We start from the raw sequence: 14,681 nt of genomic DNA, 5'->3' as shown, positions 1-14,681 counted from the left end.
CTTCAATTTTTAAGCACTTAATTCGTCAAGTAAACTACCAGCCTCTTTCTTCTCCAGCCAGTTAGCTCACTTCTGTCTTGCACATTACTAGCACTCTCAGCTCATTCCTCCCTCCTTAGAGCCCTTCAGCATTGTAGATACCTGTCACTGATCACCCTCCAGCATTGTAGATACTGGTCACTGATCGCCCTCCAGAAAAAACACTGAGAAGACTGCGACAAAACCCTCACACGCACACAAAGCCACTTGAGGGGATCTCAACTCTCCAAGCACAAAGACAAGTCAGTCCTCACTGGCTGCCTTTGGCTTCCATAGGATTTTCTTTTTGCTGCCAGTGCAGAACACTGGTGAAGTATCTCCCCTGTGCTGTGAACAGTTTTCAGAAGCGTCTCTTGGCCTCATGACTCAAGGCTATACAGGGCTCAGTGAGTAATAGCTTCCATGCCTGTCCTCAACTGCAACATCAACTCAAGCCATGCTTCAGCTTGGCTTTTATAATCCACTCTGCTCTCCTATACACTTACAGACACTGTGCAACAGACACACACTCGCGAAAGAAGAGGCAGCAATTTTTGTCAAGATCGTTTCTTTACAACTTTTTGGTGCAGTGCAAAGTAATTCTGTATGCAATCTAGCTGATGTTTGTTTATATCCCCCATGCATATGATTGTAAGCTAAATACCTCCTAAAAGAGAGGACTGTGATGAGCAGTTTCCTCCACGTTTTGAGAGGGCTACTTTGGTTTTCCCTTTGTTTCTTTTTATCACTGAGGCTAAAAAGTGCACAAACTCCAAGTGCACAAACCTCAGACGCTGTATTTACCAAGAAAAATAAAATACATCTGAGAGAAAATTCAACTCCTCAGAGAAGCACATCCCTATTTTTAGACTCCCTGTCCACTAAAGCAACCAGACAACTGTGGAAATTAAGCCACCACCTTCAGTCAATTCTCAACTCTGCTCAACTTAAAAGTTAATTATCTCATTTCAATATAAGTGACATCCTAAACTTAACTTGACATGATTTTTTTTAATCTATTTTCTAATAGAAGAGTCACCTTAATCTGCAGAAAGTAGATTGAGTTGTGGAGAAGCTCAAATATCGTCTTTTATTGCTAGCATTTTTAAGACAGAACAACTTCAGTGAGGTTTCTTACCCTTCAGATCTGGCAGAAAATCACAGAAACATAAGAGTAGTTTGGGTTGGAAGGGATCTTAAAAATCATTCAGTTCCAACCCCCCCTACCATGGGCAGGGACATCCCACTGACCAGGCTGCCCAAGGCCTCATCCAGCCTGGCCTTGAACACCTCCAGGGATGGGGCAGCCACAGCTTCCCTGGGCAACCTGTGCCAGTGCCTCATCACTCTGATGGTAAAGAAATTCCTCCTTATATCTAGTCTAACTCTGTCCCTCTCCAATTTATAGCCATGCTCCCTAGTTCTATCACTACCAGCCTTTGTGAACAGTCCCTCCCCAGCTTTCTTGTAGCCTCTTCAGGTACTGGAAGGTCATTGTAAGGTCTCCTCGGAGCCTTCTCTTCTCCAGGCTGAACAACTCCAACCCTCTCAGCCTCTCCTCATATGTTAATAGCCCTTCCTCCTCTCCTTCTCTCTGCCCTCATACTCATATAAGTTATTGTTATTTCAGCTTACTGCAATTGTGAAATGGAATCTGACCAAGAGTTTGTCCATCCTCATCCATAATGCCCGCACGTTTAACTTAGTGGACTGAAAGCTTTTGTCTTTTTCTCTAGGAAAGACAAGTTCAATGCATTTATTTCATAAGCAGTCTCTCTACTAAACAGATGCCAAGCTCTATAAAACATTACTCTATAAAGCTTCTTTAAGAGTTAAGAAGCCAGCAGTTTAGTCAAATTTACAAAAACAGATCTTCCTGTGTAAATCAAGGTAGACAATAGTTCAAGAACATTTAGTTACACTTCACTTATATTTTGTACCAACCCCTTTTGTTTTCAGAAAACGGAAGTACAGAACAGCTTAGACTAAATTATACCATTACTTGAGGATGCAGCTGCCAAACAGGAATTCATTTCATTGAGATGGGCTGCAATGATACTTAACTGCAACCAGAAACACACAGTCTTACTATGCACAAGGCACTTGCAAACGCTTACACTAATAAAGACTTCAAATATTATTTATTCTGGTTAATTTAACAAAAAATTCTACTTTTAAACTGCAGCGTTGCTTTATACTGGTCAGGTACTTCTCTCTTGAACGCATGTGGATTACTTTAATTCAGTATAAACATGATTTCTGACCCCCAACACTCTCCCTATTCTTCTCAAAACAAGGTGAAGAACAAAAAGCCAACAAGCCAACCTTTTCATAGCATCAGATTAAAGATACAGAAGTTATTTTTTTCCTGCTGAATGATTAATGTAATTTCTAGCTTGCATTTTATTAGCACACATACGCTATTAGAGGAGGTTCTTAACAAGAACAGAGTTTAACAAGAAAAGTGTGAAGTAGTACCTTTGGAGCTATACTCTGCATGAAATAGACTTCAATTGCTAAACTGATGCATATTTCCAACATTTACTGTCTGCTGAGGCCTTAGTGATTATCTCAATAACTTAATTCACAAAAAAATGAGATACTGCTTACCCAGGCACCACACAGTCAAAAGAGGTAAGTTACTTTATAATCAAGTATACCGAAAAAAATTTAGCACTAACACATTACAACCCAAATTAAAATGAAAAAAATGAAAAACACAACTTTAAGACATACTGAATATTTATCAACTTGTTATATTACCTGTAGTTTTAAACCATTTAATTGGATTTTAAAAAAAAAGATAATACTTCATTTGTCATATCAGGCCATTCCCTGAATAAGGATCAAGAAAATAATGCACGTACAAAAAGAATGTCACTACACCAATATTATTTGACTGCATTTCCAACATGATTCCCAAAACTGCAGAAACTTACTAGCTAAACAGAGACTTACCAGCAAAATAACTCATTATGGTTTCACCTGTTTACAAACACAATCGCTGGAAGGGCTTCTCATGGTACTTTTAACAACAGTACTTTTCATCTTATTTTCAACAGCCAAATAGTTGGCTCTCTCTCCTTGTGCCATACACCCTTCAGGAATTATCTAAGTACAAAATTACACAGGTAAAGTTCCCAGTATTCTTAGCATCCCCCTGTGACTCATCTAGCAAATTTGCTGACAAAAAGACAAGTTTCGCGCGTACATCCTCTTATTGCTTTAAACCACTTTTCACTCCAAGTGCTCACTTTCCTAATGCACAATAGCACATAGTGAAGAGTGATTGCAAGGGAACAGCACACGTGAATTTCCTCTGAACTCTGAAGCAAGAAAGGAGGACTACCCAGCCTCACTGGAGGAACAGGCTAAAACCCAAGCAGTTTGGTTTGATGGTACTTCTTTTGCTCTAAGTCGCACTTACAATCTGCATCAAAATCACTAAACCCTGTTGAGCAGCCAATATCAGCATTTGCTAAATCTACCAGCTATAATCACAGCCATCAAACTGGTCTCTGTTGAAAAAAGAACTATTGCTTAACTATTGCTTAACAAGTACGGGGAGGAGAAGAGGAAGGAATAATCCTGCTGTAGGTTTGCATGTCCTGCACGTGTGAAAACAGAAGGATTTGACATAATTTACTAAAACTCTATATCTGTTCTAGTCCTCTGTGGCTCTTTAAATTCCCTGATAACTCACAGCATCCTTAAGAAATAAGTTTCCAAAATGAGAAGGATAGAGCATTGGAAGGATTTTGATGCTTTGTTTTGTTAGAGGTTTTAAAGGAGTAGCTCACGCAGCAATAGGGATGCACTTTAGCAGAATGACAAGCACCACTAAAAGCCAATACTTCTTGGTCTCATCTGTATTAGTAAGAGACACTCTAGCACTGCCCTCCCACACTTGGCAGGTTGCCTTGCAGCTGTATTAAAGGCATAACATTTCAGACATCAGTGGAAGACTCAGTGTTGCAGCTATACGTATCTTAATGCAGCCAAGTGTTGTAAGCGACCGACAGATAAGTGCTTGCCCTGGAAAAATATATTCACAAGTTCAAGAGAATGGCTCAGCCAGCTGACAGCAGATGGAATACAGCATGCAATTCATCTGGCGATTCTCTGGCATACAAGTTACCTTCAGATGAAATACAAAAAGAAAGTCAGTTACGGAGCCTCATTCCTTCCTACAGCAAATAACTACAAATGTGTAACTTGCAGTCCCACTAACAGGGAGCACATTCTTTAGCAAGAAAATCATCCAGACTGAAGAGGGATAAGGAGGAAAGAAAAAAAATGAAAAAATAAAAAAACTGCAGAAAAAAAAAGGAAAAAGCATAAGACACATGAAATATAACTTTTCATGTTGTCAGCACTATGACTAAAATGGTCCTATTTCACAGACTTGCCCTGGTAAGGCAAGAATTACGTCCATTCTGGAATAGGCAGAATCACAATCCCTCCTTGGAGGGACATCTCTTTAAATTAAAATTAATGATACAAATGTCAAATTTTGCATTAGTGTCAAAAATTACTCTCAAAACATTATTTTTAGGAGGGAGAGTTAAGTAGCCTGGACAAGACAAAGATGCTGAGATAACATATTGAAGAGGTCCCTGTAATGAGTAGATTGCATTGATGAAAAATGACACCACCAACACATACTCAAGAAGCCAGAGTTAACAACTGATCTGCCCATTTTAGTGGCAGCAGAAAGTTAAAGGATTCTCCCAGTCAGAGCCTCTATTGGGTCCATAATGCTGTTGTACAACAAATTTTTTTTAAAGCACTTTATTTCATGTAATAAGAATTTGCCTGAAGTTGTTAACACCAACATGGCATATCTCATTAATATCACTCAGCTAGACATTACCACCTGTCCAATAAGATATAGTACCTTAGTTTGGACACGCTTACTCTGTGACAAAAACAAACATACTGTTTTTGGTTGGGATAGAGTCAATTTACTTCACAGTAGCTAGTATGGGGCTGTGTTTTGGATTTGTGCTGAAAACAGTGTTAATTACAGAGGGATGTTTCAGTCACTGCTGGGCAGCGCTTACACAGAATCAGGGCCTTTTCTGCCTCTCACCCAACCCCACCAGTGAGCAGGCTTGGAGGCGCACAGCCGGGACAGCTGACCCCAACTGACCAAAGGGATATTCCATACCATGTGACATCATGCTCAGAGTATAAAGCTGGGGAAGCAGAAGGGGAGAGGGGGATATTTGGAGTGACGGCTTTTGTCTTTCCAAGTAACTGCTCCACGTGAGGGAGCCCTGCTTTCCTGGAGACAGCTGAACACCTGCCTGCCAATGGGAAGCAGTGAATTAATTCCTTTTTTTTGTTTTGCTGGCATGCGCAGCTTTTGCTTTACCTATTAAACTGTCATTAACTAAACCCGCGAGTCTTCTCATTTTTACTCTTCTGATTCTAGCCTCTGTCCCACCGAGGATGGGGGTGAGTGGGGATGGTGGTGAGGGGGCAGAGTGGATGAGCGGCTGTGCAGGGCTTAGTTGCTGACTGGGATTAAACCACAGCAACAAACTAAAATAAATTTAAAATCACAGTGGAGCTAAGCGAAATATATATTAAGTCTTGTACATATCACGCTTTTGCACGCTGTTATCTATGAAGTATCAACTTAAGATGCACTTGCTTGACTCATTGGTGACTCATTTCATACCACCTTACTAGATACCTCTCTGTTTTTGCGGAAAAGCAGACTTCCTTATGGTCCCAGGATAAGAAAAAAAAGGAAGAAAAAAAATCAGTACAATTAAGTCAGGGTAGGAGATCTCAAGACTAAAACTACACTTCTGCTAAAGGATTTAAGGACTTACTTTCTTATAGATAGAACATATACAAACAGACTGACTGTGAGAACAACACTGGACTAAAGATGATTTTTCTTCCTACCTAGACAGTACCTTACAATTATTAGAAACTACCAGGACAGCACAGACACCAAAACAAAGACAAAAAGCGAGTCAAAACCCCAAGTCTGAAGGTCTCTCAAACTGAAGCAGTTCTGTGTCATGTAAGCCTGAGGCAGATGTCTTTCCAGTCCTTGGACTGAAGTAAGAGTGTCTCTTAATTTCTCATGACTGAAAGACAAACCAGTCTCACTTCACACTGTAGAGTTCTAAGAAACAAGCATGGCAAGAGTTAGCAGTTGGCTCCCAGCTTTACTTCAATTGCATTAATTTCACAACAGAATAAGATACCTGCCCCTGTAGACGACTCAACCAACCCTTTCAGGAAGAAACAGAAGTCAACTCTTTATTGTAATTCTCGATATCTTGCTTGGATCTGAAGCAGGATATCCATCTGCCCCAACTTCTCCTACCACTACCTTCAAAGGGAACGTTTCCTACCAGGATGCAAGTTAATGCCATAATTTTGGAGTCAGATCTGTTTCTGTGCTAGTTCAACTTATCTTGTCATGCATTAACAATAGCTTATGCCTATTGGCTTCACCAACTATGCTCAGAACTCATCCTCAGTCTCAAAAAATTTTCCCTGAAGATACAATGTTTAATCTTATCTTTGCATGCCAATGCATTGAGCCTCTGCCAACCTATGTCTGACAATCCTTTCACATGCATCTTTCAAAGTATTACATTTGACATAGGAACTACACGTTTGGTGAATCTGTGCTGCAACTTGCCCTCCTGAGAGGGCAGAGGAATACCAGATATGGACATTCAAGCATTCTTCCCAAAGGAGCCTAATGAAAGTCAAAACAAACAAAAACAATCTACAGAAATAATCAGTAGATTTAGCCCAAAAGGCCAGCCAGCATGTAAGACACCGGGGTTTTATTCATCCAAAGCAGTAAGATGAGAGGAGATGAGAGTTGTTCTCATGCAAGTGACCCATGAAAAACTACACAACAGTTAGACGCTGTACTCAAACATGATGTCTCTTCATCATTAAGCCTAATGAGGTCTAATGCTCCAGCTGCTAATGAATAAAAGCCACTCGCGTTACAAGCTGAAGCAAGTTATGAAAGCAAAATAACAGACTAAGCCATACGAATTATCTGCACGTCAATAGAGAAATGCTGCATAAGCTGTTTAAGCCCATTAAAAAAAACACCACTTACGCTGCAGAATGACTTTCTTGGAACCTTCTCCTTCATATATTTCCACTTTATTTCTACTAACCTTTTCTACCTTAAAAAAGCAAGTTGATATCAATTTCTTAATTCAGACAGCAAGGATGGGCCTTTTAACAAATGTTTTAAGGTTTACTTCAAACACATCACATTAAACAAGGTGTCTTTTTTAAAAACCAGACACATAATTTAACATTATTCTGAAATCAAAATATTTGCAACTTGAATGTCTACTGTCAAATTATTTCCAGAATGACAAACCTCACTGCTGATATTAATCAGTCTTCCCACACACACAGACTCTGGTATATCTTAAAGATGTCACAGTTTATTAATAAACCAAATGACTCATGAGCAGTTACACAAAAACACAGTAACACTTAATGACGACAGTGGTGTCAAGTCAACCGGTTACATAGACTAGGAAACTGCAGTCACTAAAATATAAGGATGGTGGTTCTGCTTCCAGAAAATCTAAATCTATCCTAGTAAAAGCTGGATATACATATATTTCAAGATGTCCTGCATTTCTTCTTGGAAATTGTGTAAGCATGAATTAAGTAAAAGCTGTTCAAATTAAGAATATTTTCCACATCAGACTTAATAAAAGACTATTTAAAATTATTAGGCTGCATCTTGCACTTGCTACAGCTACTAAACTACTTGAAGTAGTTTTATCAAACTACAAGGTTATAAAGATTAATAAGTAAAACCACAGTGTTAAAAAGGCTAAAAGAAGCAAACAGAGCAAAAAAACATCTCATGCACTGGTCAAAAAAAAAATGTTGTTTTCCGAAACCGTCAGTCAAATATAAAGAAGAAAAAAAAGTTAATTGTCCTTCACCTCAGTCTAACTCACTTTAGAAGTTTCTAGCTCCTCCATCAGCCTTACTAGTCCACTCGCCTAGCCTCTTCCTCCACTGAATATTTCAATAGGCTTTTCAGTAACTCTCAAACTTTTAAAATCTTGTTAGTTTTATCATCACCACATGATTCTCCTTTGCTCATTTTCCTTCTTTGTCTATGATCCAAAACAGCTGTTTAAGCCTTAAAACATAGAGTAACACCTCACTCTTCAGTAGTGAATTGGTTATACAATGATTAACACTGAAATGGAATTTAAACATAGAAATAAAGGCCATGACAAAAAAACCCTCCTCGCTCTAAGGAAGTGCACTGCGGCAGAAATAACATGTAATATCATCCTAAGAATTGATCTTAAAAAAAACATAGGAAAATGAAAACAAAATAAGTAATGTAGTTCAAGCATACAAGCCAATATTTTGAAACTATATCCTTCAACTTACTACAAAACTTAGCAAATTAGAATCATTTCTCAATATGTGCAGATAATAAATATGCTGTAGGTGGACATTTGGGGAAAATAAACCTTCACTAATTTTGATGCAACTTTTAATACTGTCTCAAACTACGCTTATAATCTTTTACTAAAATATTATTACCAATGTGGACCTAAAGACCTTAAGAAATCCTGTGTTCTAGCAAGATCAACTGTATGTGGCAAGCTAGAAATGTTCTCACCCCAAAGATAAGAGCAGCATTTTATTGCAAGTCTGAACGACAATCAGATGAATAGAAATAAATTATACTCTTGAGAAGACATTCTCACTCAGGCTTCATTTAATCTTTGATTTCCTTCATCCAAAAGAGCAGACCAGCTTAAGACAAAGCCTTAACTAGATTTAATAAGACTTCAGATACAACCTCCTAACCTATGGATTAGAGTTTAAATAAGAAAAAATGTGTGCTAAATCAACTACTTCTACCCTAACCCTAAACCCTATTTCTTCACGTAACAGGAGGTCTTCCCTTCAAAGAGAACTGCTTCTTGAGAGCCTTCTGCTCACAGGAAATTTTCACAGATTTTCAACACTGGCTTTGCAACGTCATCTTAGACTTCCTGAAACTCACGGGTGTTCTGACAACTGCTCTGTATTAGGAGACATTTGGTCCAAAACAGCAGGTACAACCAAAAAGGTAGAGGTAAGAAATTGCAGGTCGAATATGTGTTACAGCAGAGAAGGAAACAAGTGAAGCCATAAATCCACACCCACACATCTGCTGCAAAAAAAGCACCAAAATAAAAGAAAACACATGGAAGTGACACAGTGTCACTCTCTTTTGGCCTTGGCTATCCAGCTTCTCTTCAGAGGAGGCAGATTCCTGTAGTCTTCATCTCCCTGTGCAGTTCCTTGGGGAGAAGAGAGAATTTCTCCTCAAAAAAGTCATCCTTCAGAGGAGGAACTACCTGCCAAATTAGCTTTTAGAGCAAAGTGTACAAAAATTATGTAATTTAAGAGTTCTCTGTATAAACTTAGACAAGTTTCATAAAATCACTTGTTACTTTTACTAGGACTGCAGTATCTTTCCCCCTCTTCAGAGAATCCTGCTTTCCATTCTTTGGGGACAAATCGGTAGCAACTGCTCCCCAGCCTCAGACAACATCTCTGAAAGCAACAGCCAGTGCCAGCTCTGACTACAAAGAGTGAGACCTCTTGACGAAGTCCCTTTCTGTTTTTTCTTGTCCGTCTGACTTTTGTTCTTATGGACAACACAGTACAACGAGCAGGAAGTAATTCTAACCCCTCGATTCCACACATACTTCCACACTTCAGGTATTTATCCCAGGAAAAAACCTACCTTGACCCACTACCGCCAGTTAAACCAAGCCTACAAAGCCATACAGGAAAATAAAAGAAACACCAGTGTTATTATTTAAAATAAATGTTAGAGTTTTAAAAAAGCCTTAATTGACAGATGTCAAACTTCAGCTGTAAATAGCAGACTAAGCACACCTTGTGCTTAACCTTGCCAGTCTGCAAACAAGTCTGTAGGGCTAAATTTAAAAGAAATTATTGCTGGAACAATACCACATGAAAAAAAGAAGAAAGCAGAAAAAAAAACTCAAACAAATTAAAAAAATGTTCACTGCAGCCTTCAAGTTAAGATAATTCATATTACATTTTTTTAAAATTATTTCTTCATTCACTTGTGTAGTTGTACATAGAATTTAGGGCCAGTAAAGGTGTTAGGTTTTAAATTCAATGGAGTGGAAAAGTTATTGAAAGTATTCATTGTCCAGAGTTTAACAAATGTCTAATAACCATCTGTGTGAAGCTAACTTAAAAATGGCTAACAGTGTAAAAAAGCTTCCAATACTTAGAGGAAGCCATTTTATTTTTAATATCAAGCCATATTAAGGATTTATAAAATGCAATGCTACAATGAAGGGTAATATATATACTCTAAGTTATTTTAAACATCTGTGGACAGTTCAGATTATTCTTTTTTGTAAGCTTATGTGTGTGTGGCAATGTGCATAAATATACATACACGTGTGCACATACAGAGACACACATACACACGCATGTATCTGTAAACATACAGATGCATAAATAGGCACACACACCCTTTTTTTCTTTTCTTGAGATCAGCATTAAAGAATTTGAACAGAATAAGGACAACAAAGCTTTGTGAGATTTCTGAAGGCTGTCTCTGTAACTGCAATTGCACACTGTGGTTCGCCAGCAGGCACTACAAGCTTGTCAAAATTTGTTCAGTTATTTCGGTGTACCACACCCCTCTCATTCCAACTACCTAGCGAGTGACAAGGCAATTAACAAGTAACCCCAAATTATTTAAAATAAATATTTAAATGCTTAACCAGTCCAAGTCTGAAGGAAGTGGTGTACATTAGCTACTGCAATTCCACCCCCTCAAGCCTAAATACAATATATCTGATGCACAAATGCGTCATTAACCTGGGGGTACAAAGAAGACAGTCTTGCCTTAAAGCCTGTTTTCTTTGCATCAGGCAACACTTAAAAAGCCTTTGAGAGCAAAGCAGGTTCAGAAAACAGTTATTATTCCCTTTAACCATTTTTCCTTCTAGAATCCTATATCCCTTTCATTTACCTGAACAGGAACAGTTTCAGAGGAAAAAAGAGGAAGAAAAATATACTGAAATCCATTTGGAAAAATAAACGGTAAATCCTGTGTTACTGTTTTCCTAACAATGCATTCCTTAGTTTTTCAAAATAACAATCATCTGTTTTTCTTCAGCTGAAGAGCCAAATACATTCCAAGAGTATCTTTAGAAAGATCGAACAGGATTGTTATAGAAGATTGTCTGCTGTTAATGGAGTGCAAATTCTTCAGGGTTATCAATACAAATCCAAAAGACATACTGAATGGGAATCCTAAGCTTTACCATTACAGCTGCATGCACATGTATTACATGTCACATAAATGCACTAAGAACCTACAATATCAGACCAAGGTATAGTCACGTCTGTACATAGCAGATGTTAAATAAACATGGTATCCTGGCTTTAGTTTAGCTTTCAACTAACAGATAAAATTATTAACGAAACAAGTTTGTATTTACCAGGGATGAATGAATCAATATTCCTGAATCTTCATTTGGCAGGCTGAATGCTGTGTATTCAAGGGCATTGTTTTCCCCTTGCTGTTTGCAAATATAACCACAGTTTCTCTCAAAAACTGTACGAATGCCTTTAAACAGAACCACGCTTGTAGTGCAACCCATTCCAAATCCGTTGAATTTTGCATTTCTAGCAGCCCTGATTGCATTTACAGAATGCCATCTTCCTTTGCTCGACTCGAATCATTTTCCTGTGGTTTGCAGAAATACTTCCTCGTACAATCTTCATTATGTCCGACATTTAGTATGTTCCTCGACTAAAAACCATCAGCTACTGAGATGTAATCCTATTTGCCTAAGCCATGCGCTGCCAAAAATCCAGCCAAAGAACAACAAAAATCAGAGGGTGACGAAAAGCAAAGGATACCTAAACTCTAGGAGACAGAAGGCTTTCAGCATGTGCTATATTCCGCAACAGAGATGAAAAGGCATTCCAGAGGGTCAGGGAAAGCGCTCCTGTATTTCAGAGATCCTTGGAACATAATCAAAGATGAAAGGAAACTGCAAAGATATTGCTGCAGTTTCTGCTGCCAGCCACAAAGAATCCTCATCTGCTGCAAGAAAGCACTCTCCCACAATGCTTAGCACAGAGTTCGTACTGGCAAACATTTCTTTGCTTGACCTACATGTGCTTTTTAGTGTTTAAAACAAAAAAACTTCAAAATAAAAACCTCAAAATATGAGGTGAAAAGTCCTAAATCACTGCTGCTACAGGAAAAAACAGTGTGTTATATAAACCTATTTCAATCAAATCTATATGTTACCAGCATGCTATTATCAGTTCAGTAAAACCACAAGGGAGCTGAAGGCTGTCTTTACTTTTTCCTTTCTTCTTCACATGCAAAGCTATCAGCCAATTCCCACCCACCAGAAACTGACTTTCCCTAGTCCTTGACTACAAATAGTCAATAGTCTAAAGAAAAGGGGAAAAAGAACACAGCAGAGTATCTAGTTCAGATTAAGATCCACATCTGAAACAAAAATACAGAATGAAATTTAAAATATATGTTTCCCAGCAGTCTGGTGAATGACACCTGTATTGATTGAATTAATCACTGTAGGAATCTACTCCACATACTGGATCTGTCACACAAGCATGTAAATATCTCTACCTGACCCTGAGATGCAGTGTTACATTTCTAAACTACTTTTAAAGGCAAGGAATTTGTAAAAAGTAACCGTCCCAATCCACACCATATTATCAATCACCCTACAGGAAACTGCCAATTAGTTTTATGTTTCTGCTAAACCAAAAGCACCAAGACCCTCTTACTTATTTACTTACCGAATTGTGAAACTGGATAAAAGAGTGAACTCAAACTCAAAATTGTTGCAATAGTGTTGAAATAAGTTAATTTAAAAGGACTTAACTGAAGCACAAAGGGAGGGAATAAACAGATTAATGATGTCAGCTACAGATTTGTCCTCATGGAAATTAACTTATCTCAAGGAAATACTTGTTTGTTATAATGAGACATTTGGAAGAAACGTTTAAGATTTATTAGCATTTTTCCCTAACACCTGGCTAGTTAACACATCTCAGTATGCTTCTCATTACATTTCCAAACTAACTACACCATAACATGCAGACACATTGATTTTTTTTAAATAAAAAACCCAAATCAATATTTGACAGTGATCCAAGTAGTTCTTGCCAATCTCGTATTCTCAAAGGCAGCAGTTAGCACAATCCCCATATTGTAAGAAATACAAATTGCTTTAAGGAGGTTCTGTTAATAATACCTTTCTGTGAGAGGAGAATTAAGAAGATAACGGTGAAGAATTTGCATAAATTCTACTCCAAAGGGCAAAGATACTTCATACACAACCATGAACCTTGCACAGCAATGTCTCTGTTCCTTCTTCTGTCTCTCTACCTATCCTACCCTCTTCAAATACAGGAAGCTGGACAGTGATGGAAATATTCTGCTCCACTCACTAAGGCTGGATAAAGTTATTCTTGCAAATGTGGAGGAACAGTCATGGAAATGACCATGGAAGGCACCCACAAAAAAATACATTCAAGTTTCTAGTGCAGAATCCCACTTCATTCCTATCTAAAATGTAGGATTACAGAGACCTGACAAAGTTCATGTTCCAAACATGGTATCGAAAGTTGAGACCATTAAAAAAAACCCCCACTGTTCAGAGGGTTTTCCGTTCAATTTCAGAGACAGTATAATAGGAAACGCAAACAGCAAAATGTAGAAAAAGTAGCTCATGCCCTAAGAGAGTATGACAAATTAAGTCAGCTTACAACAAATTATTAGGGACTACACAGTTCCTTCTAACACCTAGAAAATTATCTCACTTTTAAAGCACCAGGTAGGATGCAGAGAAACAAGACAAAAAAAATCATTTGAAAAGACAAACACATGACGGAATAGTAGACAAATTCAGGTTGGAATTGACTCTGGGAGGTGTTATTATTTAAAACCAACTAAGAGCAAACTTAATTCTAACTATATTGAATTAATTTAAGATCATGTTTCTACACTACTTTAGAAAAGAAAACTGAAGCTGACTTGGATCAACACTGTGCTAACAACAATGACATAAGAAGCATTCCAAACAGAGCTTCAAAGAGAGATAAATATGGGGACCTGAGAGGTGGGAAGAAATGACATGGAGGAGGAGTTTTAGTAGATGCTTAAATATTTATATTATGAGAAATCCAAATAGTATGCGATGTAAAGCAATCTGCCAACTACCAGACTTTCCCCCCACACCCAAGAAATTAACTTGGTGCAAAGTGGAAGTTTCCAGGTTCACTAAGGAGGTTTCCTGCGACTGTAATAAGCAACCACACCGCACAAGCAGTGAACATCCAGAGAGAAAGGTAACACAATGTAATATTATCCATTACAGTATTACATCTCAAAGTGAAACAGGAGGCTGGAAAAATTCTTGTGAAGGTCTGACAGAACTTTCTCTACCAGCTGAAGAGAGCTAAAGGACAGCCTACTGTAGCTAGAAGTCTTAATCCAATTCTAAAAGAACAAAACTAAAAAAAAAACAACATAAGAATAGCCTCGACTGTAAATGATATGAACAGCAAGGTAGACAGTGCGAACTTTT

At 38.1% G+C, this 14,681-nt stretch overlaps 1 protein-coding gene across 13 annotated transcripts in view; it reads right to left on the bottom strand.

Annotated features, from left to right (window-relative positions):
• Window positions 1-14,681, bottom strand: part of DOCK9 (dedicator of cytokinesis 9) — a 131,222-nt gene that overhangs the window by 101,486 nt on the left and 15,055 nt on the right. For 4 of the 13 annotated variants that reach the window (XM_054060817.1, XM_054060836.1, XM_054060859.1 and 1 more), the window contains exon 1: window positions 11,547-12,143. The exons of 5 other annotated variants lie outside the window; for them this stretch is intronic. In XM_054060817.1, coding sequence (XP_053916792.1) covers window positions 11,547-11,708 — 162 coding nt within the window. In that variant the 5' untranslated portion in view covers window positions 11,709-12,143. Of the gene's footprint in view, window positions 1-11,546; window positions 12,146-14,681 lie in introns of those variants that run through there. 4 more of the 13 variants (XM_054060791.1, XM_054060800.1, XM_054060808.1 and 1 more) reach the window with 2 other exon arrangements.

Source organism: Cuculus canorus, chromosome 1 (assembly GCF_017976375.1).
Source record: "Cuculus canorus isolate bCucCan1 chromosome 1, bCucCan1.pri, whole genome shotgun sequence".
NCBI classification, from domain to species: domain Eukaryota; kingdom Metazoa; phylum Chordata; class Aves; order Cuculiformes; family Cuculidae; genus Cuculus; species Cuculus canorus.
This window is presented reverse-complemented; position numbering and strand designations above follow the sequence as displayed.